Raw genomic sequence first — 25,046 nt, 5'->3', positions numbered from 1 at the left:
ATACAGGTGCTGCGGGGAAGGGAAGGAGTTAAGATGGGGGGATGGAGAGGGGGACGATCTCTAATTCTTCTATCACTTTACCCCCTACTCTTCATTCTCCATTACTTCTATCACTTTACTCCATACTCTCCCTTCCCTCCTAAATTAATACATTCTCAACACACCCCTCTCTGCAGTCATTTTGTCGTACACCCTTGAGTGCATCCCTTACAGGTAAATTCTTCTCAGTTCCTTCTGCCTAATCCATTGTTAACAGTATTTCCTACTAGTTAATATCTTCTTCCCTCCACCGGATTTCCTCATCTTTTCTTTCAGTTCCGTCTGCTCTTGGTATATATTCTTGGCCTCCAAATGCTTTCTAGACTGTGAGCCCACTGTTGGGTAGGGACTGTCTCTATATGTTGCCAATTTGTACTTCCCAAGCACTTAGTACAGTGCTCTGCACACAGTAAGCACTCAATAAATATGATTGATTGATTGATTGATTGATTTTAACTCATGCTTCTTCTGGCCATTTCATTTATGAATCCATTTCATTTTAGTTTTCTTCTAGTATAGCCAGTTCTTCCATAGGCATGTTTTCAGTATGCATTTCAGGTGTAATGCAGTGGCAGAATTTGGGGTTGTTCTCCCAACAATATGCCTCTTTCTGGATACAGTGCATTGTGATGATGGAAGAAACAGGTGACTACAAGATGAGTTTTCCTCAATTCGAGGTTCTTCCAGAACCCCACTAGGTTCCCGGAGGACTAGGAATACTAAGCCCGTTATCGGGAAGGGACTATCTCTATTTGTTGCCGATTGTACGTTCCAAGCACTTAGTACATTGCTCTGAACACAGTAAGTGCTCAATAAATATGATTGACTGAATGTACCAGTGTCCTGGCTCACGTTCTGCACATAGTAGGGAAGCAGCGTGGTGTAGCACCTGTATATATGTTTGTACAGATTTATTACTCTATTTATTTTACTTGTACATATTTACTATTCTATTTATTTTACTTTGTTAATATGTTTTGTTTTACTGTCTGTCTCCCCCTTCTAGACTGTGAGCCCATTATTGGGTAGGGACCATCTCTATATGTTGCCAACTTGTACTTCCCAAGTGCTTAGTACAGTGCTCTGCACACAGTAAGCGCTCAATAAATATGATTGAATGAATGAATGTAGTGGATAGAACACAGGCCTGGGAGTTAGAAGGTTATGAGGTCTAATCCTGGCTCTGCCACTTGTCTGCTGTGTGACCTTAGGCAAGTCGCTTCACTTCTCTGGGCCTCAGTTGCCTCATCGGTAAAATGGGGAATAAGACTGTGAGCTCTGTGTGGGACAGGGACTGTGTCCAACCCGATTTGCTTGTATCCACCCCAGCGCCTGGCACATACAGTGCCTGGCACATACTAAGGGCATAACAAATACCAGTATTATTAAGTAGTAGTCACAGTAAATACTCAGTAAATGCCACTGTTTGATTTGCCAGCCACCCACTTTCACTCAGCTTGGTCTGTTTTTTTCCCCTACTTCTTTCCCTCTCTAATTCCTCTCTTCTGGGAAACTTGGTCCTTCTCAGCCTCATCTAGCGGACTTTCTAACAGCTAGGCCCCAGTGAGAAGCTGGTATGGAATTTGGGGGGGTGCAAGGAGCACATACAAATCAAGAGCTGTAGAACGACTGGGTCGTGGCTTCTTTGAGCTAAGGAGAAGTAAGAACTCCTCCACCCCCCATTAAGTTGCTCTCAGTCACATTCAGATTAAACAGACTGAACCCGCTCCACTGTACTGCTTTTTCTCCAACAATGATGGAGAAACAGTCAGACAGTGCACCTTCCACTAGCCAAGCCATAGTGGAGTAACCGTAGGACATCTTGACTGTCCTGGGAAATTTCCCAGAACAGTCAAATTTCCTTAAAATTTTCCAGGTCTCAGGTCTACTGCTGGGAGAGTCAAGTGTTTTTCTGAGGTAAGACAAACTGAATATAAAGGCCTTGATGTGACTCCTCCTAGTGCTCTTGAATCTGTTGTTCGTCAAAGATCGTGTCTACTGTGTTGCATTTTGGTCCAAGCAACATCGCAATTCAAGAGGGAATGGTGAATAATATTCATGTGAAGCTCGTCCAGGCCGTTGACTGGGATCACAAGCCAATTACTGGCGAATCACTCACATCTAGTTAAGGTGGCATCAGTTCTCTTTGTCCCTATTCTAAAGCTGTGGTTTGTTCTCATGTTTTGCCTCCACTGCTGTATATGCTAATATGACTTAGAGCTGCAGCTCTTCTCATGGAAATGAAGTCCTGAACAAAGCTGAGGCAGAATTGAGGAGAATAGAGCTCAGCTGAACCCTCAAAGCTAATCCAGCTATGAGGCATGGCTCTATTTAGGCTTAAGCAAAGTAGGTATTTGGCTGTCTCAGCAGGTCAGGAAGGTCAGCAAGGGCAACGCTTAACTTCATGTAAATCTGATTCGGTTGGAGTAAAGCAGAACTGTCATCTGGAATGGCAAATGTTTGCAGTACGGAGATGGGAAGGATGGCGGGTCAGCGTTTGAGGAGAGGTTCAGGGTGCTGAAAGGCTCAAAGAGGGTTTGTGGTTGATTAGGAGAATGATGGGTTATTAGGGAGGACAGTTAAGGGTGTTAGGTCTATTTGTAGCTTTCGAGTATCAGTGTCACCATTCTGTTTCTCTAAACATTCTTCAGTGCTACTAAAGTGAATCATTTATCTTGGTCTTCTGGATGGGCCCAGATGTAGTTTTTGAATAGGATTGTCTGTGAAATCTACCCAGAGCGCCTATAAGAGTGCCAAACTCATGTTAAAAGGGATTCCCCTGTGTAGACAATAATAATAATAATGGTACAACTTGTACTTCCCAAGCGCTTAGTACAGTGCTCTGCACACAGTAAGAACTCAATAAATACGATTGAATGAATGAATGAATAAAGGAGGTGGAATTATGTTCTGGAAGAACCCTTGGTCCTACTAATATGGCATTTTATGGTTTACCTACTAAGCTCATTTCTTCCCTAGTTACTTCCCCTCCTCTCATCCCCCATCTCACATCTGTCCATCTTCTCTTTCTTGTCCTCGGTTACATTGACTAGTCATTTGGGGGCCACCTGAATGAAGCTGGGCTCATTCTGAGCCATGGCATGGCGTAATGGATAGAGCACGAGTCGGAGTCAGAAGGCCATTGTTCCAATCCCAGCTCCGTCACTTGTCTGCTGTGTGGCCTTGGGCAAGTCACTTTACTTCTCTGTGCCTCAGTTACCTCATTAGTAAAATGGGGATCGAGACTGTCAGCCCCTCAAGGGGCAGGGACTGCGTCCAGCCTGATTTGCTTCTATCCACCCCATCGCTTAGTACAGTGCCCGGCACATAGTAAATGCTTAGCAAATACCACAATTAGTATTATTATTATGCCACCCTTTAGGTGGGGAACTTCTACTGAGGGGATTGGACATGCTGTTTCAGAGTCACTAGAGCTTGGGAGGGTTCCATCCTTTGTGGTAATAATAATAATTATGGTACTTGTTAAGCACCTTACTATGTGCCAGGCACTGTTGTAAGCGCTGAGGTAGATAAAACATAGTCAGGTTCACAGTCTTAATCCCCATCTGTCACCCACCGGGGACTACAGGTGGATTCCCCCCATCGCATAAGAGGTCCTCTAGACTGTAAGCTGGTTGTGGGCAGGGAAAGTATCTACCAACTCTGTTATATTAAACTCTCCCAAGCACTTAATACTGCACACAGTAAAGGATCAGTAAATATGATTGATTGCCTGAATGACTAATTAGAATGATCTATTCCCTAAATCCTCTTGCCTTGCACAATTCCTCTGCTCCATTTTTTAATGATATGTTTAAGTGCTCACTGTACTAAGCACTGGGGTAGGTACAAGGTAATCAGGTTGGACACAGTCCATGGCCCACATGGGACTCACTGTTTTAATCCCCTACAGATGAGAAGCAGCATGGCTCAGTGGAAAGAGTACAGGCTCTGGAGTCAGAGGTCATGGGTTCAAATCCTGGCTCCGCCACTTAGCTGTGTGACTTTGGGCAAGTCACTTAACTTCTCTGGGCCTCAGTTACCTCATCTGGAAAATGGGGATTAAGACTGTGAGCCCCCCGTGGGACAACCTGATCACCTTGTAACCTCCCCAGCGCTTAGAACAGTGCTTTGCACATAGTAAGCACTTAATAAATGTCATTATTATTATTATTATTATTATGAAGTAATTGAGGTACAGAGAAGTAAAGTGATTTGCCCACATCACACAGCAACAGACGAGTGGGGGAGACAGAATTAGAACCCAGGTCCTTCTAACTCCTAGCCCCGTGCTCTATCCATTCGGCCACGCTGTTTCTCCAGGCTTGATGTCTGTTTCCTTTAGGAGCCAAGGGAATAGTGGAAAACAGACTGATTCCGGCACTAGTGAAAAAGTTGAGAATTGAAATGGAAGAAATACAAGAACTGATCCTGGAAACGCTCTACTCCTGCCTCCAAGTGAACACCTTCGAAGCCCTAGAGAGTGGGGCAGTGCCCATTCTGAGAGACGCGCTCTACAGCAACTTGGAGACCATCAGGAGCGGAGCCGCTCGGGCTATGATGGCTATCAGGCAAGTGGACATCACCACCCTTGAAAGGAGGGTCAGATCTCTGTGTATTCTTCCAAACTCAGCCTCCAGCAGGTGCAGTAAACATCACTGAGGGGAAGGCTGCCGGCCGGTTGGCTGAATTCAGCCGCTCAAGCAATGCCCCAGACCCAGCCTAAACAGACCCTCAAAAAGGAAAAGTAGCACAGCCCTGGGAATCAGAGGACCTGGGTTCTAATCCCAGCTCTACCAAGTCCTCTGCAAATTGCTTGCTGTGATACCTTGAGCGAGTCACTTAACTTCTCTGTTCTTCAGTTTCCTTAACTGTAAAATGCAGATTCAATACCCGTTCTCCCTCCTACGCAGACTGTGAGCCCTTTACGGGACAGGGGCTGTGTTTGACCTAATTAACTGCACTTAGAACAATGTTTGACGCTTAACAAATGCCATAAAAACAAGCTAGTCCAGAGGCTAGGAGACTTTTTATTCTACGTTGGTGGTCTTCTGCATCACCCTGACTTGCTCCCTTTATTCATCCCCTCTCCCAGCCCCACAGCACTTATGTTCCTATATGTGATTTTATTTATTTATATCAGTCTGTCTCCCCCTCTCTGTCTCCCCGTCTAGACTGTAAGCTCATTAAGGGCAGGGAATCTGTCTGTTATATTTGTTACATTGCACACAGTAAGTGCTCAATAAATACGATTGACTGACTGACTGGCTGAATTATGGGAAGACAACTCTGTAGCTTCTCCTCTAGGGCTTCCTTCCCTCTCAGCCCCTCACCTTTCAAGCAGAACTGCAGGAAAAGCTCTGGCTCTTTCCTCTGCACATCATAAGCGCTCAGTAAATACCACTGACTGATTGATTCCCCAGGGCACTGCTGACTTTTCTAAAGCTCCAGCACTCTTTCAGGGAGACACCATTCCATGGGTGGACTGCTCCTGAGAATTTTTGGCCATTTTCCAGGTGGCCCTTGACCTTGACTGGACTTTCCAAGTGGGGATTGGAAGCACAGTGGGCACCTTGGCATAGTGGAAAGACCACGGGGCTGGGAGTCAGAAGGGCGTGGGTTCTATTCCCAGCTCCGTCACTTGTCTGCTGTGTGACCTTGGGCAAATCATTTCACATCTCTGTGCTTCCGTTACCTCATCTGTAAAATGGGAACGAAGACTGTGAGCCCCACTTGGAACAGGGACTGTGTTCAACCCGATTTGCTTGTGTCCACCCCAGCACTTAGTGCAGTGCCTGGCACATAGTAAGTGCTTAACAAATGCCATAATTATCATTATAGAAGCTCTGCCCACCCTGAACCTCCATCCTGGGACTGGCCTTATCAAAGAAACCTGCCCAGTTTGCTGGGCATAAGTCTTCTAATCTGTAAACTGGGTCTTCTGAACACTTCCATTCCGAGTAGTGTTGGGTCACAGTGCTTGCCTCATCTCTCCCTCATGTGCCCCAATCTCACCCATCTCAACACCGACCCCTGGCCCAAGTCCTACCTCTGGCCTGGAACACCCTCCCTCCTCAAATCCACCAGACAATCACTCTCCCCCCCCTTCAAAGCCTTACTGAAGGCACGTCTCCTCCAAGAGGCCTTCCCACACTATGCCCCACTTTTCCTCATCTCCCACTTCCTTCTTTTTTGCCCTGACTTGCTCCCTTTGCTCTCCCCTCTCCCCCTGCCCCACAGCACTTGTGTGTATATCTATAATTTTATTTATTTGTATTGATGTGTGTCTCCCCCACCTCTAGACTGTGAGCTCGTTGGAGGCAGGGATTGTCACAGTGCTCTGCACATAGTAAGCACTTAATAATTGAATGAATGAATGAATCTTTTCTTTCCCTTTCCCTTCTCCTTCCCTTATCTTTCCTTCAGTGTGCCTCTGGAAGGAAAAAAGCAAGTATGCGACAATAACGTTATCCCAGTGTTGGTCCACCTCTTGAAAGACCAGAATGCCGAAGTGCAAGCCAATGCTGCAGGTGCACTGATGAATGTTACTGTCACTACTGAAGGTGAGATGAGCTGGGGTAAAGGTAGGGAAGCAGCGTGGCTCGGTGGAAAGAGCCCGGGCTTTGGAGTCAGAGGTTATGGGTTCAAATCCCGGCTCCGCCACTTGTCAGCTGTGTGACTGTGGGCAAGTCACTTCACTTCTCTGGGCCTCAGTTCCCTCATCTGTAAAATGGGGATTAAGACTGTGAGCCCCACAAGGGACAACCTAATTACCTTGTATCTACCCCAGCGCTTAGAACAGTGCTTGGCACATAGTAAGTGCTTAACAAATACCAATATTATTATTATTATTATTATTATTATTATTATTATTATTATTATTAAAGGTATCCTTCTTCCCCATCCCGGACCCAAGTCACTTGAATGAATGGCAGCACCCATTTGCCAATATCCAAGGAGTCCAGCTGCACCTAGCAGAGCTGGAGGGGAAATTAGCTCTTTGTTACCCTATGACAGGCTCCTTGCTACAACGGCCGGCTCTTTAGCAGATAACTGGGTAAGGATGGGTATCGCAATGGTTCCAGGATTCGTTCATTCAGTCAGTCGTATTTATTGAGTGCTTTCTGTGTACAGAGCACTGTACTAAGCACTTGGGAAGTACAAGTTGGCAACATATAGAGACAGTCCCTACCCAACAACGGGCTCACAGTCTAGAAGGGGGAGACAGACCACAAAACAAAATATATTAACAAAATAAAATAAATAGAATAGTAAATATGTACAAGCAAAATAAATAGAGTAATACATCTGTACAAACATATATACAGGTGCTGTGGGGAGGGGAAGGAGGTAGGTTGGGGGGGATCCTCCCCATGTCCCTTCTTGAAGGCCTAGAGCAAGGCTCCATTCATTCATTCAGTCAGTCATATTTATTGAGCACTTACTGTGTGCAGAGCACTGTACTAAGCGCTTGGGAAGTACAAGCTGGCAACATATAGAGATGGTCCCTACCCAACAGTGGGCTCAGTAACCTTTCTTCATATTTTAATAATAATCATCATCATCATCAATCGTATTTATTGAGCACTTACTGTGTGCAGAGCACTGTACTAAGCGCTTGGGAAGTACAAGTTGGCAACATATAGAGACAGTCCCTACCCAACAGTGGGCTCACAGTCTAAAATGATAATGTTGATGGTCTTTGGTAGGCACTTACTATGTCCCAGGCACTGTACTAAGCACTGGGGTGGATACAAGCAAATCGAGTTGGATGCAGTCGCTATTCCACGTGGCTCTCACAGTCTTAATCCCCATTTTGCAGATGAGGTAACTGAAGTGCAGAGAAATGAAATGACTTGCCCAAGGTTACACAGCAAACAAGTGGTGGAGCTGGAATTAGAACTCATGACCTTCTGATTCCCAGGTCTGTGCTCTATCCTCTACACCAATGCTGCTCCCCGGCAGCGTAGTTTAGAAGAGAAACCACAAATCCTGGAGGGTGGAAATCTGACGAAGTGTGTTGAGACCTGTAGGTCTGCCATTTCATTCTTCTTGTTCAACTACAGAAAAGAAAAGAAAAAATCTGATCCCACTTCTAGGTTGCTGCCCAATTTGGAGGGAGGTGGGTGGGTGGGTGGTGAGCCCACTGTTGGGTAAGGACTGTCTCTATATGTTGCCAACTTGTACTTCCCAGGTGCTTAGTACAGTGCTCTGCACACTGTAAGCGCTCAATAAATACGATATTGATTGATTGATTTGTGGCAGTGCCCTCAGAAACAGGCAGGGAACTGTCCAAGCAAAAGAGGAGGAAACTGGATGGAGAGCAAATGGTAGGAAAGAAAGAAAATAAGATGGTAATGGTGGCGAAAGGGGGAGTAAACACCGAGAGAAGCAGTGTTGCTCAGTGGAAAGAGCACGGGCTTTGGAGTCAGAGGCCAGGGGTTCAAATCCCGCTCCGCCAATTGTCAGCTGTGTGACATTGGGCAAGTCACTTAACTTCTCTGTGCCTCAGTTCCCTCATCTGTAAAATGGGGATTAAGACTGTGAGCCCCATGTGGGACAACCTGATTACCTTGTATCCCACCCAGTGCTTAGAACAGTGGTTTGCACATTCATTCATTCAATCAATCATATTTATTGAGCGCTTACTGTGTGCAGAGCACTGTACTAAGCGCTTGGGAAGTACAATTTGGCAACGTATAGAGACGGTCCCTACCCAAAAGTGGGCTCACAGTCTAGAAGAGGGAGTCAGAGAACAAAACAAAACATATTAACAAAATAAAATAAATAGAATAAACATGTACAAATAAAACAGAGTAATAGATACATACAAACATATATACATACATACAGGTGCTGTGGGGAGGGGAAGGAGGTAAGGGGAGGGGGAGGAGAGGGAGAAGAAGGAGGGGGCTCAGTCTTAGTAAGCACTTCACAAATACCATCATCATTATTATTATTATTATTATTATTATTATTATTATTATTATTAAAGAACCCCAAGAGGATGGGAAAGAGATGATAAAAATTGGGTCCTTGAAGGTGGGTGCCAACTCCAAGGAGCGACAATGGAGATTTTGCTGCCTCCCCACTTTTAATGAGGACCTGGGAGAGAAGTCATCATCTTTGCCCACTCAGTGTTCTGGGCAGTTGCCGGTGCCACATTCATTCATTCAATCGTATTTATTGAGCCCTTACTTTGTGCAGAGCACTGTACTAAGCGCTTGGGAAGTACAAGTTGGCAACATATAGAGACGGTCCCTACCCAACAGTGGGCTCATAGTCTAGAAGACTAGACTAGAAGCCACAGATAGCTCACCAGCCACAGGCCTCTCCAGTTAATTGGGGGGCCAAAGCCAGTTGCAGTCCTGGAGTCTGGGAGGTGGAAGGGGGGCAAGGCTGCAGTTACCTCATCTGTAAAATGGGGATGAAGACTGTGAGCCCCCCGTCGGACAACCTGATCACCTTGTAACCTCCCCAGCGCTTAGAATAGTGCTTGGCACATAGTAAGTGCTTAATAAATGCTATTATTGTTATTAATACAGTTTGTCATCTTGGAATTCTGCTCCGCCTGCCTCAGCACTTAGAAGTGCTTGGGAAGTCGGTTCTCCCTCCCTTCTCTCCCCCTCCTTCCCATCCCCCTTGCCTAACCTCTTTCCCCTCCCCTCAGCACCTGTATATATGTTTGTACGTATTTATTACTTTATTTTATTTGTACATATTTATTCTATTTATTTTATTTTGTTAATATGTTTTGGTTTGTTGTCTGTCTCCCCCTTCTAGACTGTGAGCCCGCTGTTGGGTAGGGACCATCTCTATATTTTGCCAACTTGTACTTCCCAAGCGCTTAGTACAGTGCTCTGCACACAGTAAGCACTCAATAAATACGATTGAATGAATGAATGGGAAGAGCGAACCTCTTCCCCACTCCAGATGGCAGGGCTTCAGTGGTGAGATCCTGTTTGAGCAGGAGCAGGCTGGTGTGTGACCCCCAGCTGGGGCACGGGTTTGGTATCTAACCAATTGGCCAATTGGACAATCAATCAATCAATCAATCGTATTTATTGAGCACTTACTGTGTGCAGAGCACTGTACTAAGCGCTTGGGAAGTACAAGTTAGCAATATATAGAGACAGTCCCTACCCAACAGTGGGCTCACAGTCTAAAAGGGGGAGACAGAGAACAAAACCAAACATACTAACAAACAAACCATTCAAGGCCAACTGGGTTCTGAGTAGGTGACAGAGAGGTTAGCTAGCGACAGTTATCGCACAGACATCAGACAGATTATTGCTCTCCCCCCTCCCACCACCCCACAGCACTTGTGTGTATATCTATAATTTTATTTATTTGTATTGATGTGTGTCTCCCCCCCGCTAAACTGTGAGCTCACTGGGGGCAGGGATTGTTAGTGCTCTGCCACGGAGAGGTTAGCTAGCGACAGTTATCGCACAGATAACAGATTATTGCTCTCCCCGCACCTTATTGAAGACACATCTCCTCCAAGAAGCCTGCCGTAAGCCCTCCTCTCCTCCCACTCCCTTCTGTGCCACTCTTACTTGCTCCTTCCTTCCTATTCTTAATAGTCATTAACTCAATATTAATTTTTGGGATTTCAGAATGATGCCACCTTTCGAATATTAGAGAGGGTTAAACACTGTGGATGCGTCTTAGTGCCATCCATTTTCTTATTCGTTTGGTGTCATTTCCTCAAAGGAAAGAGCAGTTAGAAAGCAGCAAATTTAAATCTAGGTATATTTAAGACTTCTAGCCATATTTAACTTCATTCTTAGTTGATCATTATTACGGCATTAGTGTTGCGATATGAAGGGCTTACTTTGTGCCAGGCGCTGTACTCACTGCTGGGCTAAACCCAAAATAAGTACCACGAGTGGCTCACAATCTAAAAGAGCAAAGAGAGGTAACAATAAAAGTGAACTGTGAATGTTTTGAGAGTTGGAACGGTAAGCCCCATTCCCAGCGTCAGAAAGAGGAATGGAGCTGCCCTGGCCGCTAGATACAGTCATCCCTTCAAGGCCCTACTGAGAGCTCACCTCCTCCAGGAGGCCTTCCCACACTGAGCCCCTTCCTTCCTCTCCCCCTCGTCCCCCTCTCCACCCCCCCATCTTACCTCCTTCCCTTCCCCACAGCACCTGTATATATTTATATATGTTTGTACATATTTATTACTCTATTTATTTATTTTACTTATACATATCTATTCTATTTATTTTATTTTGTTAGTGTGTTTGGTTTTGTTCTCTGTCTCCCCCTTTTAGACTGTGAGCCCACTGTTGGGTAGGGACCGTCTCTATATGTTGCCAACTTGTACTTCCCAAACGCTTAGTACAGTGCTCTGCACACAGTAAGTGCTCAATAAATACGATTGATTGATTAATTGATTGATCCTCCCTCCCATCCCCACAGCACATATGTATAGATCTGTATATATCTGCAATTTATTTATTTATATTAGTGTCTGTATCCCTCTCTAGACTGTGAGCTCGCTGTAGGCAGGAATGTCTGTATGTTGTTATATTGTACTCTTCAAAGCACTCAGTACAGTGCTATGCACACAGTAGGTGCTCAATAAATACGATTGAATGAACGAATGAGTGATAGTAAGGGGGAACAGCAGAGGGTGGTGGAAAGGGAGCTGAGGTGGAGGGAGCTGGACAGTTGAATAGCCAGCGAAGTGAGAGCAGTGTGGAAGGTTAGGGAGGGTTGCAAGGAGCAGGGAGGGGAACATTACAGTAGCAATGATACCTGCTAAGACAGTAAGTCCTGCAGATTTCCCTAGTGGTTAGAGCCCGGGCCTGGGAATCAGAAGGTCATGGGTTCTAATCCCGGCTCTGCCACTTGTCAGCTGTGTGACCTTAGGCAAGTCACTTCACTTCCCTCTGCTTCAGTTCCCTCATTGTAAAATGGGGATTGAGACTGTGCGCCCCACGTGTTTGGACTGTGTCCAGCCCTATTTGCTTGGATCCACCCCAGTGCTTAGTATAGTGCCTGGCACATAGTAAACACTGAACAAAAGTCACAATTATTATTATTAGGGACCAGGAAAGATATCCTCATCTGGTCCAAAGCCCTTACCTGCTTCCCCCAGTTCTCTGGACTATCAGGCTGCCTCAGCTACTTTCTGGGTGGGCTAGGGCTCCCAGAACCACAGAAAATGATTAGTCAATTAAGCAGTCAATCAATCAATCAATCAATCGTATTTATTGAGCGCTTACTGTGTGCAGAGCACTGTACTAAGCGCTTGGGAAGTACAAGCTGGCAACATATAGAGACAGTCCCTACCCAACACTGGGCTCACAGTCTAGAAGGGGGTGACAGAGAACAAAACCAAACGTACTAACAAAATAAAATAAATAGAATAGATAGGTACAAGTAAAATAAATAAATAAATAGTCATATTTATTGAGCACTTACTCTGTGTAGGGCACTGTACTAAATGCTTGGGAGAGTACACTAGAACAATGGCTTAGTGGATGGAGCACAGACCTGGGTTCTAATGCCAACACCACCACAGTGTCTACTTGGGTAAGTCACTTCACATCTCTGGGCCTCAGTCCCCTCTGCTGTAAAATGGGGTTTAAGAGTTTGAGCCCCAGGCCGGACAGGGACTATGTCCAACCTGATTAACTTGTGTCTACCCCCAGCATTTAGAACAGTGCTTGGCATGTAGTAAGTGCTTAAAAAGTACCATAATTTTTAATATAACAGACGTATTCCCTGCCCATGACGAACTCGAGAGAGCCTGGGCATGGAATGAGGATTCAAAGAGCATTACCTTTCATTCCCACAGCATTTTTCTACTGTTCGCCGAACAGTGAGAACCGCACACCCCGACTCCAAACCCTTGGGAAATGTTGCTACTTCTTCTAGCTACTTTGGTCTCTCAAAGGAAAAAAGGAAAAAGAAATATGGCTAATCCACGGGACTTGGGCTCCTCCAGAAATCCCCTGCCTCTAATGGGGAGTGGTGGAAGGAGGGGGCATGCTACCTTTCTACTGGAAACTAAAATAAAAGCAAATTAGAGCTAGATGAATTCTTGTCCTTCCATGGACAGGAGGAATCCAAAGAGAGAGGGCCAGGAACACTACAGTCAGATCTTGAGTATTTGAAACCTGTTTTGTGGCTTTCAGTGTGACTCTGTTTCCCATAACTGAATCCTGAAACTCTTCATTATGCTAAATGATTCCCAACCAAACTCTGGCCAAATTCAAATACCACACCCCTACGATTATGGCCAGAACTGTGCAACATTATGAATTTTAGTCCTAGGTATTGCTGAGTTATCCCTCTTGCTCTTGTTTCCCCTGGGAGTTATTTTACTTTCAGGTGCAATTCAGCACCTCATCTCCCTTTTTTGCCCTTGGCAGTTTTTACAGGCCACGTGGGTGTCTGCTCTGTTGAGATCCCAGAGAAAGAGGAAGAAAATTTTAAAGTTCAGAGACCCGGGAGACAGCAGAGACTTGAGGTTCATAATTGCTGACACCAGTGATTAGGCTTGCAGAAAGGGATTTAACCAGTAACAGCATTTGCTCCCAGCCTCTGCAGTTGACCTTTGGAGAAATGTATTAGGAAGAGAACTTGGGTGTGGTTATCAAAAGGCCTTTCAGCTTTTCTCCCCAAATGATGATGAGAAACACTCTTTTTAATTTTACTTCTCCTTTGGGCCAAAGCAAAAAAAATCAGTCCACATATTTTGTGCTACGTTGGCTATGGGGAAGGGATAGCCAATTTTTTTTATGGTATTTGTTAAATGCTTATGTGCCAGGCACTGCTCTAAGCACTGGGTTAAATACAAAATAATCAGGCTGGACACCGTCCCTGTCCCACATGGGGCTCACAATCTTAATCCCCATTTTACAGTTGAGGTAATTGAGGCACAGTGAAGTGAAGTGACCTGCCCAAGGTCACATAGCAGAGAAATGGCAGGGCCAGAATTAGAACCCAGGCCCTTCTGAGAATTTCTGTTTGTGGGCTGGGTAAATTGTAGCTCTTCTGTTATTTTAAATTGTGTGTGTTTTTTGTAGGAAAATATACCGCCCTTTCTGCGGGAGCCATTTTTCACTTGCTGGAGCTGGTGAATGCAGACTCCAGTAAGGTCCGCCTGAATTCAATCAAAGCCCTCACTATGCTGGCTGAGGCTCCCGAGGGCCGCAAGAAGCTACTGGAGCACCTGAAGACATTACAGGAGCGGGAGTTGGACCCCAACGAGGCCGTGAGCCGAGCGGCCAGAATTGCCGTCAAAGTCATCCAGTGGAGACCGTAAGACTAGAGCAACATGAGATAATAAACCGCCTGCAAAAACTCGCCACTCGTAAATCTGTGCCTGTCCGGGGGCTTTGCGCTCTTCACCGACACTGACAGCTCGCTACGTCAGGCTACCCGTGTTCAGCGGAAAGCGCGCCAAGCCCGTAGGAGAGTCTCTTCATCATCATCATCATCAATCGTATTTATTGAGCGCTTACTATGTGCACAGCACTGTACTAAGCGCTTGGGAAGTACAAATTGGCAACATATAGAGACAGTCCCTACCCAACAGTGGGCTCACAGTCTAAAAAGTGGGCTCACAGTCTAAAAAGTGGGCTCACAGTCTTCACATTCATTAGATGTCTGCAAGGGGGCATTTACATTCAGGGGAAGGGGAGGTTTGAACCATTCCACCTTGAATGGTATTTTTGGGTCGTGTCTTTACTCTCCTCAAAGTGCAAGCCACCACGAGAGAGGTCTTCTTGGTGACCTTTACAATCTTCTCCTCCAAAGCTGCCGGCCTGCTCCACTCTCAGTGGGAAAGCAAACGGCAATCAACCAGCTGATAATCAATGGTATTTGAATGCTTACTGTGTGCCAAACCCTGTATCAATCAATTGTATTTATTGAGTGCTTACTGTGTGCAGGGCACCTGTACTAAGCGCTTGGGAGAGTATGGCAACAATATAACAAACACATTTCCTTCCCATAACGAGCTTACAGTCTAGATTGCTACGCCTGCAGGTCAGCCTGGGATTTCAGTGTTCCCTGACCCTCAGCTCCCCCAGATCAATCAATCAATCGTATTTATTGAGCGCTTACTGTGTGCAGAGCACTGTACTAAGCACTTGGAAAGTACAAGTTGGCAACATATAGAGACAGTCCCTACCCAACAGTGGGCTCAGCTGTTCTGTTGTAGGGGCCCAGAGGATGCCCTCCTGAAGGCTCGGGACAGGATGGGACAAAGCTCCCATCCCTCTGATGGGTGCATAGGCCTTATGATGGCAGTGGGACAGCCAGGAATGCCAGTATTCATTCCTTCATTTAATCGTATTTACTGAGCGCTTACTGTGTACAAAGCACTGTGCTAAGCGCTTGGGAAAGTGCAATACAACAATAAACAGTGACATTCTCTGCCCAAAATGAGCTTACAGTCTACAAAAAGAGACTGGCACCAATATGAATAAATATTTTACATATATATATATAAGTGCTGTAGGGCTGGGAGGGGGAAAGAAGAGCAAAGAGAGCAAGTCAGGGTTATGGGACTGGGTGATGAGAAAAAATGGGGCTTAGTCTGGGAAGGCCTCTTGGAGGAGATGTGCCTTCAATAAGGCTTTGAAATAGGGAGAGATTTGAGTCTGTTGGATTTGAAGACGGAAGGCTTTCCAGGCCAGAGGCAGGATGTGGGCAAGGGGTCAGCAGCAAGACAGGGAAAATCGAGGCACAGAGAGAAGAGTAGCACCAGAGGCGAAGTTTGTGGGCTGGGTTGTAGAAGGAGAGAAGTGAGGTTAGGTAGGAGGGGGCAAGTTGTTGGACTGCTTTAAAGCCAATGGTGAGGAGTTAATAATAATAATAATAATGATGGCATTTGTTAAGCGCTTACTATGTGCAGAGAACTGTTCTAAGCGCTGGGGGGGGATACAAGGTGATCAAGTTGTCCCACGTGGGGCTCACAGTCCTAATCATATTTATTACTCTATTTATTTATTTATTTTACTTGTACATTTCTATCCTATTTATTTTATTTTGTTGGTATGTTTGGTTCTGTTCTCTGTCTCCCCCTTTTAGACTGTGAGCCCACTGTTGGGTAGGGACTGTCTCTATGTGTTGCCAATTTGTACTTCCCAAGCGCTTAGTACAGTGCTCTGCACATAGTAAGCGCTCAATAAATACTATTGATTGATTGATTGATTAATCCCCATTTTACAGATGAGATAACAGGCTCAGAGAAGTTAAGTGACTTGCCCAAGGTCACACAGCAGACATGTGGTGGAGCCGGGATTCGAACCCATGACCTCTGACTCCAAAGCCCAGGCTCTTTCCACTGAGCCACGCTGCTTCTCTAGTTCTGCCAGCAAACCCCGAATCTCTGCCTCTAGAATAATAATAATAATAATTTACTATTCTATTCATTTTATTTTGTTAATATGTGTTGTTTTGTTGTCTGTCTCCCCCTTCTAGACTGTGAGCCCGCTATTGGGTAGGGACCGTCTCTATATGTTACCAACTTGCACTTCCCAAGTGCTTAGTACACTTCTCTGCACACAGTAAGCGCTCAATAAATATGATTGAGTAATAATAATAATAATACTAATGGTATTTGTTAAGCTTTTACTATTTGTCAAGCACTGTTCTAAGCACTGGGGTAGATACAAGTTAATAATAATAATGGCATTTATTAAGAACTTATGATGTGCAAAGCACTGTTCTAAGAGCTGGGGAGGTTACAAGGTGATCAGGTTGTCCCACGGCGGGCTCCCAGTCTTCATCCCCATTTTCCAGATGAGGGAACTGAGGCCCAGAGAGTGAAGTGACTTGCCCAAAGTCACCCAGCTGACAAGTGGCGGAGCTGGGATTTGAACCCACGACCTCTGACTCCAAAGCCCGGGCTCTTTTCCACTGAGCCACGCCGCTTCTCGAAGTTAATCACGTGGTACACAGTTCCTGTCTCACCTGAGGCTCACAGTCATAATCCACATTTTACAGATCAGGTAACTGAGGCACAGGGAAGTGAAGTGACTTGGCCAAGGTCACACAGCAGACAAGTGGCAAAGTTGGGATTAGAACCCATGGCCTTCTGAATCCCAAGTCCACGCTCTGTCCATTAGGCTATGCTGCCTCTCTAGGAGAAGGAGTGTTGTTTTACAAGACTCACCCTTCAGCTCTATCCATCATCATCATCATCAATTGTATTTATTGAGCGCTTACTATGTGCAGAGCACTGTACTAAGCGCTTGGGAAGTACAAATTGGCAACATATAGAGACAGTCCCTACCCAACAGTGGGCTATCCACTAGGCCATCCTGCTTCCCCATGCTGCCTGGCCATTTTTACAGCCAAAACCCTGCAGCTCTTCTCAGCTGGGGTCAGTCCTGCTGCGGCAGGGACTCCGGAAAATGGAGGAGAGAGGTCCTTTTTTCTCTCTGCAGCCCGGAGGTGTCTCCTAAATCCCTGAGAACTGCAACAGGAGAAGAAGCCTGGCTCAGTGGGAAGAGCATGGGCTTTGGAGTCAGAGGTCATGGGTTCAAATCCCCACTCCGCCAATTGTCAGCTGTGTGACTTTGGGCAAGTCACTTTACTTCTCTGGGCCTCAGTTACCTCATCTGAAAATGGGGATGAAGACTGTGAGCCCCCCCGTGGGACAACGTGATCACCTTGTAATCTCCCCAGTGCTTAGAACAGTGCTCTGCACATAGTAAGCGCTTAATAAATGCCATTTAAAAAAAGAACAGTCCCATCTGAAATCAGATTCTACACAACAGTTTAAGCAGTTTTCCCCGTCCTCCTTCCCCTCCCCACAGCACCTGTATATATGTTTGTACAGATTTATTACTCTATTTTACCTGTACATATTTACTATTCTATTTATATCGTTTTGTTAATATGTTTTGTTTTGTTGTCTGTCTCCCCCTTCTAGACTTCGAGCCCGCTGTTGGGTAGGGACCGTCTCTATATGTTGCCAACTTGTATTTCCCCAGCACTTAGTACAGTGCTCTGCACACAGTAAGCGCTTAATAAATACTACTGAATGAATGAATGAATGAAGCAATAATGCAAAACTAGTAGTCATGGGAGGAAGAATACATCTCGAAATTCAGTCTCTCCTAGTTCATTCAGATCTCAATTTATGATGATCCAAGGGAGGTACATTTAACTTCTCTGTGCCTCAGTGTCAACACCAATATTGTCGACATCAAAAAAATAGGTGTTTTTTTTCTTTAAGACGGAGAGCCTTATGTGGTATGGGGACTAATTACGTTGTACCTAACCTAACCCAGACCATAGCATATAAAAAGTGCCATAACTAATGATTATTATACAAGGAATTAAAAAAAACTATGATGTGACACACAATATTTTCAGAACTCAGCTTGGATTAGTTGAAAGAGCCCGGGCTTGGGACTCAGACATCATGGGTTCTAATCCCCACTTTGCCACTTATCAGCTGTGTGACTTTGGGCAAGCCACTTAACTTTTCTGTGTGTCCTCATGTATAAAATGGGGATTAAGACTGTGAGCCCCACGTGGGACAACCTGATTACTTGTATCTACCCAAGCATAAAGTGTCATCTGTAAAATGTGGATTACGACTGTGAGCTTCAGGTGAGACAGGAACTGTGTACAACCTGATTAGCTTGTATCTACCCCAGTGCTTAGCACAAAGTAAGCACTTAATAATAATAATGATATTTGTTAAGCGCTTACTATGTGCAAAGCACTGTTCTAAGCGTTGGGGAGGTTACAAGGTGATCAGGTTGTCCCACAGGGGGCTCACAGTTTTAATCCCCTTTTTACAGATGAGGTAACTGAGGCACAGAGAACTTAAGTGACTTGCCCAAAGTCACACAGCTGACAATTGGCGGAGCCGGGATTTGAACCCATGACCTCTGACTCCAAAGCCCAGGCTCTTTCCACTGAACCACTTAACAAATACCCTCATTAACTAGTTAACTTGGAGTAGAGGATAGTTGCAAATTGCCTAAACCAAGCACTTCGTACAGTGCTCTGCACACAGTAAGTGCTCAATAAATACGATGGAATGAATTGATTAGGGCAATCCCTAGGTACCCATATCTGATCATCCTCTAGCCACTTGAATGATGCATCCTCTGATTGATTCCTGCAGCTAGGATCTAATTGGAAGATCTGCCAATCTTCTGACACGGTCTGTGTTGTACCAAGAGAAAGACTACTTCTGACCAATTAAAATCAGTATCCTCTCCCCTCCCCAACATAATGGGACCCAAAGACCGCGAGATAGAATGTTTCTACAAAACCAGGACCCTTCCTCATCCTCCACCCCATTTCCCCGGAAGCCATACTCATCTCGAGCGAGCATCACAATCTCCCTGTCCAGGCTTCCGCACTCAATCCAGACAAGAGAGGAGGAGTAGGATGAAAAACCACTCCAGGTCCTCGAGATGTGGAGCCTTGGAGGGGAATGGAGACGCTACTGCACGAGGGGTGGGATCCAGGGTTCATCCACCCTGGATAGGAGAGGAGACAGAAAAACAGAAGCAGCTGTGTCCCAGCTCCTCTGGAGAGATTGGGTCCACCTGGGCATTCCTCTACGTAAACCTGGGCCCCGAAGCTCCTGTTTCTCCATGCAACAGAGCAGGGGTGGAAGGAAGCTCCTGTTGGGTTTATGTCAGTGAAGAGAGATAAAGCAGCCACTCCAGAAGGGGTAGAAGATAGCCTCACTTTCCTCTTCCCCAGCTACACCCCCTTGTTGCTAGGCTGGTGACCTTAAACCAATTACACGCTGGTTGAAGCGGGGAGACACTGCGGCAGCTTATCCCATCGCCTTGGAGGACTTTGGCAGGTATGTGAGTCGTAGTTTAAAGTGACAATAATTTTTCATGAACCAACTCTCACGTGAGTCATTCCCTAGGCCATTTTCTCAGCTTGCAACTCCCTGTCCATTTCTCACTGCCACCACGTCTTTACTAAAACTATGTACCAAATCCACCTCCTCTCTGAACCCTTCCGGGATGAATTCTCCTTGCCTTCAGTCACCCAAAAAACCCTTCTGTCACATCTTATCCACTTCCTCTGAGGAGCTGTTTTACAGGTTTAGTTGGTGCTACCATAATTCCATATTTCCATATCTCAGGTTATATAATGATAATAATAATGACATTCGTTAAGCTCTGAGCCCACTGTTGGGTAGGGATTGTCTCTATATGTTGCCATCTTGTACTTCCCAAGCACTTAGTACAGTGCTCTGCACACAGGAAGTGCTCAATAAATATGATTGATTAAACGCTTACCATGTGCGAAGGATTGTTCTAAGCCCTAGGTTGGCTACAAGGTGATCAGGTTGTCCCACGTGAGGCTCACAGTCTTAATCCCCATTTTACTGTTGAGATAACTGAGACACAGATAAATTGTGACTTGCCCAAAGTCACACAGCTGACAAGTGGCGGAGCCAGGATTAGAACCTACAACCTCTGACTCCAAAGCCTGGGCTCTTTCCACTGAGCCATACTTAAGATCAAGGTCTGTGTCTTGCTTGGTTTTCTTGTTCATCTCACTGTAGCAGTAATGATAATAAGAATGATGGCATTTGTTAAGCACTTACTATGTGCAAAGCACAGTTCTAAGCGCTGGAGGGGATACAAGGTGATCAGGTTGTCCCACGTGGGGCTCACAGTCTTAATCCCCATTTTACAGATGAGGGAACTGAGGCTCAGAGAAGCTACGTAGCTTGCCCAAGGTCACACAGCAGGCAGCTGGGATTAGAACCCACGACCTCTGACTCCCAAGCCCGGGCTTTTTCCACTGAGCCACGCAGTAGTAGTCCAGGTATCTTTTCCAGGGTGCATCGGGGTTGGGAAGAGGGCTAGGCATAGGTGGGGTAGCGACAAGAGGTATGGAAGAGCAGGGGCTATAGGATGGCTAGGAAGATAAAGCTCTTCTATTCTCCTAGAACCTTAGAAGACCTCAGAAAGTTAGGAACCCTACATGAATAATAATGATGGCATTTATTAAGCGCTTACTATGTGCAAAGCACTGTTCTAAGCACTGGGGAAGTTACAAGGTGATCAGGTTGTCCCACAGGGGGCTCACAGTCTTCATCCCCATTTTACAGATGAGGTAACAGGCACAGAGAAGTGAAGTGACTTGCCCAAAGTCACAATGTTAGTATTTGTTATGCATTTACTATGTGCCAAGCACTGTCCTAAACACTGGGGTGGATACGAGGTAATCAGGTTGTCCCATGTGGGGCTCACAATCTTCATCCCCATTTTACAGATGAGGTAACTGAGGCACAGAGAAGTGGAGTGACTTGCCCAAAGTCACAATGTTAGTATTTGTTATGCACTTACTATGTGCCGAGCACTGTTCTAAACACTGGGGGGGGGGGGGCGGATACGAGGTAATCAGGTTGTCCCATGTGGGGCTCACAATCTTCATCCCCATTTTACAGATGAGGTAACTGAGGCACAGAGAAGTGGAGTGACTTGCCCAAAGTCACAATGTTAGTATTTGTTATGCACTGACTATGTGCCAAGCACTGTTCTAAAAACTAGGGTAGATACGAGGTAATCAGGTTGTCCCATGTGGGGCTCACAATCTTCATCCCCATTTTACAGACGAGGTAACTGAGGCACAGAGAAGTGGAGTGACTTGCCCAAAGTCACAATGTTAGTATTTGTTATGCACTGACTATGTGCCAAGCACTGTTCTAAAAACTAGGGTAGATACGAGGTAATCAGGTTGTCCCATGTGGGGCTCATAATAATAATAATAATAATAATGATGGCATTTATTAAGCACTTACTATGTGCAGAGCACTGTTCTAAGCGCTGGAATCTTCATCCCCATTTTGCAGATGAGGTAACTGAAGCACAGAGAAGTGAAATGACTTGCCCAAAGTCACAATGTTAGTATTTGTTATGCACTTACTATGTGCCAAGCACTGTTCTAAACACTGGGGTAGATACGAGGTAATCAGGTTGTCCCACGTGGGGCTCACAATCTTCATCCCCATTTTACAGATGAGGTAACTGAGGCACAGAGAAGTGAAGTGACTTGCCCAGGGTCACACAGCTGACAAGCAGCAGAGTCAGGATTAGAACCCATGACGTCTGACTCTCAAGCCACGCTGACTCTCCCTCTGTCTCTCTCTCACGTGAAGTGAGAGTATCGTTGGGGTAGCTGACAAGTGGATATCGGGGTAGCAAGAGCTGCATTTCCAGAAAGAGTATTAGAGTTATTTTAATGATGGCATTTGTTAAGCGCTTACTATGTGCAAAGCACTGTTCTAAGCGCTGGATTTTTTTTCTGGTGTTGGCGCAGAGGGCCAGCAAGTGGAGCTTCAGCAGATTCTCTCAGGTTGCCACCCTAAAACGGCATCCACTCCTTTGGGCCTGAACTATGTTACCTCTGCATTCAGATGGGTAATATGAGAAGCAGCGTGGCTCAGTGGAAAGAGCCCGGGCTTTGGAGTCAGAGGTCATGGGTTCAAATCCTGGCTCTGCCAATTGTCAGCTGTGTGACTTTGGGCAAGTCACTTCACTTCTCTGGGCCTCAGTTACCTCATCTGTAAAGTGGGGATTAAGACTGTGAGCCCCCAGGGGACAACCTGATCACCCTGTAACCTCCCCAGCGCTTAGAACAGTGCTTTGCACATAGTAAGTGCTTAATAAATGCCATTATTATTATTATTATTATGGGTAGTTTGGCTCCAATCTCACTTTGGTTCAGAATAACATCTGCAAAGAAAACCCTGAATAACTCGTTAGCTTGCTTATATATTTGATATTTCCTTATGATCTGTTGCCCTCTGTTGTTACTTGGGTGTTAGTGCTTTTTTTTTGTTTTGGGGTAGGACAACAGAATGGAAACTGCTGAATGAACTGCAAGTTAAAGAATAGGCTTTTGTTTCCGTGCCCCCTGGGCGGGAGACCCATATTTATTCTATTTATTTTATTAATATGCTTTGTTCTGTCTCCCCCTTCTAGACTGTGAGCCCGCTGTTGGGTAGGGACCGTCTCTACATGTTGCCAACTTTGTACTTCCCAAGCGCAGCACACAGTAAGCGCTCAATAAATACGATTGAATGAATGAATCTCCTGTCGTACCGAATTCCCCGTCTTTACCCCGTTTTCATTTTCAGGGTGGTGTTGAAAATGGGATCAGAATTTTAGGGAGAGAGTAACAAAATGGGACTAGCAACATGGCAGATATGCTTTGAAGAGGTAAAGGGTCCCTAAGATCTCATTTGGGGTCCTTTCCATCCTGCTCAGAGGCTTTCAAGTCTCATCAGGGCACAGGGATGAGTGAAGCTGGAAGTTCAGCCCCGAAGCTTTATTCATTCATTCAATCGTATTTATTGAGCGCTTACTGTGTGCAGAGCACTGTACTAAGTGCTTGGGAAGTACAAGTTGGCAACATGGAGAGACGGTCCCTACCCAACAGTGGGCTCACAGTCTAGAAGGGGGAGACAGAGAACAAAAAACATATTAACAAAATAAAATAAATAGAATAAATATGTACAAATAAAAAATAGAGTAATAAATACTTACAAACATATATACATATATAAAGGAGCTGTGGGGAGGGGAAGGAGGTAAGGTTGGGGGGATGGGGAGGGGGCTCATCCATGGGGCTGGTGGAAGTGGGGGGGCATTAGGGAGGTCACTAGCCCCATCACCCTTATGGAGTTGACCCAGATTCATCATTCAGTCATATTTATTAAGCTCTTACTGTGTGCAGAGCACTGTACTAAGCGCTTGGGAAGTACAAGTTGACAACATATAGAGACGGTCCCTACCCCACAACGGGCTCCCAGTCTAGAAGGGGGAGACAGACAACAAAACAAAACATGTAGACAGGTGTCAAAATCGTCAGAACAAATAGGATTATAGCTATATGCATGTCATTAACAAAATAGAATAGTAAATATGTACAAGTAAAATAGAGTAATAAATCTATACAAATATATACAAGTGCTGTGGGGCTGGGGTTTAGGAAGAAGTGTTTCAACCAATCAATTAATAGCAGCCCATTGTTGGGTAGGGACTGTCTCTATATGTTGCCAACTTGTACTTCCCAAGTGCTTAGTACAGTGCTCTGCATACTGTAAGCGTCAATAAATGCGATTGAATGAATGAATGAAATCCATTGAGTGCTTACTGTGTGCAGAGCATTGGAACTAAGCGCTTGGGTGAGTAGCTCATTGTGGGCAGGGTACTGTTTCTGTTATAGTGTACTCTCCCAAGTGCTTAGTACAGTACTCTGCATACAGTAAGTGCTCAATAAATATGATTGAATGTATTAATGTATACACTAGAGTAGGTGGATACAATGTGAGCTGATTGGACTCAGTGTAAACGGAAGGGAGAAAAGGCATCTTATCCCCATTTTACAGCTGGGGAAACTGAGGTCCTGAAGTAAAGTGACTTGTCCAAGGTCACACAGCAGGTAAGCGGCAGAGCCAGGATTAGGACCCAAGTCTCCTGATTCCCAGGCATGTGCTCATTCCCCTAGGTCATGCTGTTTAGGTCAGTACCCCTTGTCCTACTAAGCTGATAATAATAATAATAATAATGGCATTTATTAGGCACTTACTATGTGCAAAGCACTGGAGAGGTTACAAGGTGATCAGGTTGTCCCACGGGGGGCTCACAGTCTTAATCCTCATTTTACAGATGAGGTAACTGAGGCACAGAGAAGTGAAGTGACTTGCCCAAAGTCACACAGCTGACAGAGCCGGGATTCGAACCCAGGACATCTGACTCCAAAGCCCGTGTTCTTTCCACTGAGCCACACTGCTTCTCTGCTGGGGAATGGATCACTTAAGATACCTTCAGTTTGGGTCTACTAGCATTACATCATGGATCATTAGGATCTTGCTCAATTTCTCAGGGTAACCTTTCCCTTCTTGGCAGGTTTCTAGCCAGAATCCTTCTGGAGAGCACTGCGAGACGTAAAATCCCTGTGCACTTTCCACAGTTGGGGCTGATTTTGCAAAATCATTTGTCTCCCTCAACAGACCTAAACTCTGGTAATTA

At 45.3% G+C, this 25,046-nt stretch overlaps 1 protein-coding gene across 2 annotated transcripts in view; it reads left to right on the top strand.

Annotated features, from left to right (window-relative positions):
* Window positions 1–14,364, top strand: part of RSPH14 (radial spoke head 14 homolog) — a 299,387-nt gene extending 285,023 nt beyond the window's left edge. For both annotated transcript variants that reach the window (XM_038763433.1, XM_038763434.1), the window contains exons 5-7: window positions 4,385–4,610; window positions 6,466–6,602; window positions 14,085–14,364. In XM_038763433.1, coding sequence (XP_038619361.1) covers window positions 4,385–4,610; window positions 6,466–6,602; window positions 14,085–14,323 — 602 coding nt within the window. In that variant the 3' untranslated portion in view covers window positions 14,324–14,364. The remainder of the gene's footprint in view (window positions 1–4,384; window positions 4,611–6,465; window positions 6,603–14,084) is intronic.
* Window positions 14,365–25,046: the final 10,682 nt, after the last annotated feature.

This window comes from Tachyglossus aculeatus, chromosome 21, assembly GCF_015852505.1.
Source record: "Tachyglossus aculeatus isolate mTacAcu1 chromosome 21, mTacAcu1.pri, whole genome shotgun sequence".
Classification (NCBI taxonomy): Eukaryota; Metazoa; Chordata; class Mammalia; order Monotremata; family Tachyglossidae; genus Tachyglossus; species Tachyglossus aculeatus.
The sequence above is the reverse complement of the archived record's forward strand: the minus strand, read 5'-3'. Positions and strand labels throughout refer to the sequence as shown.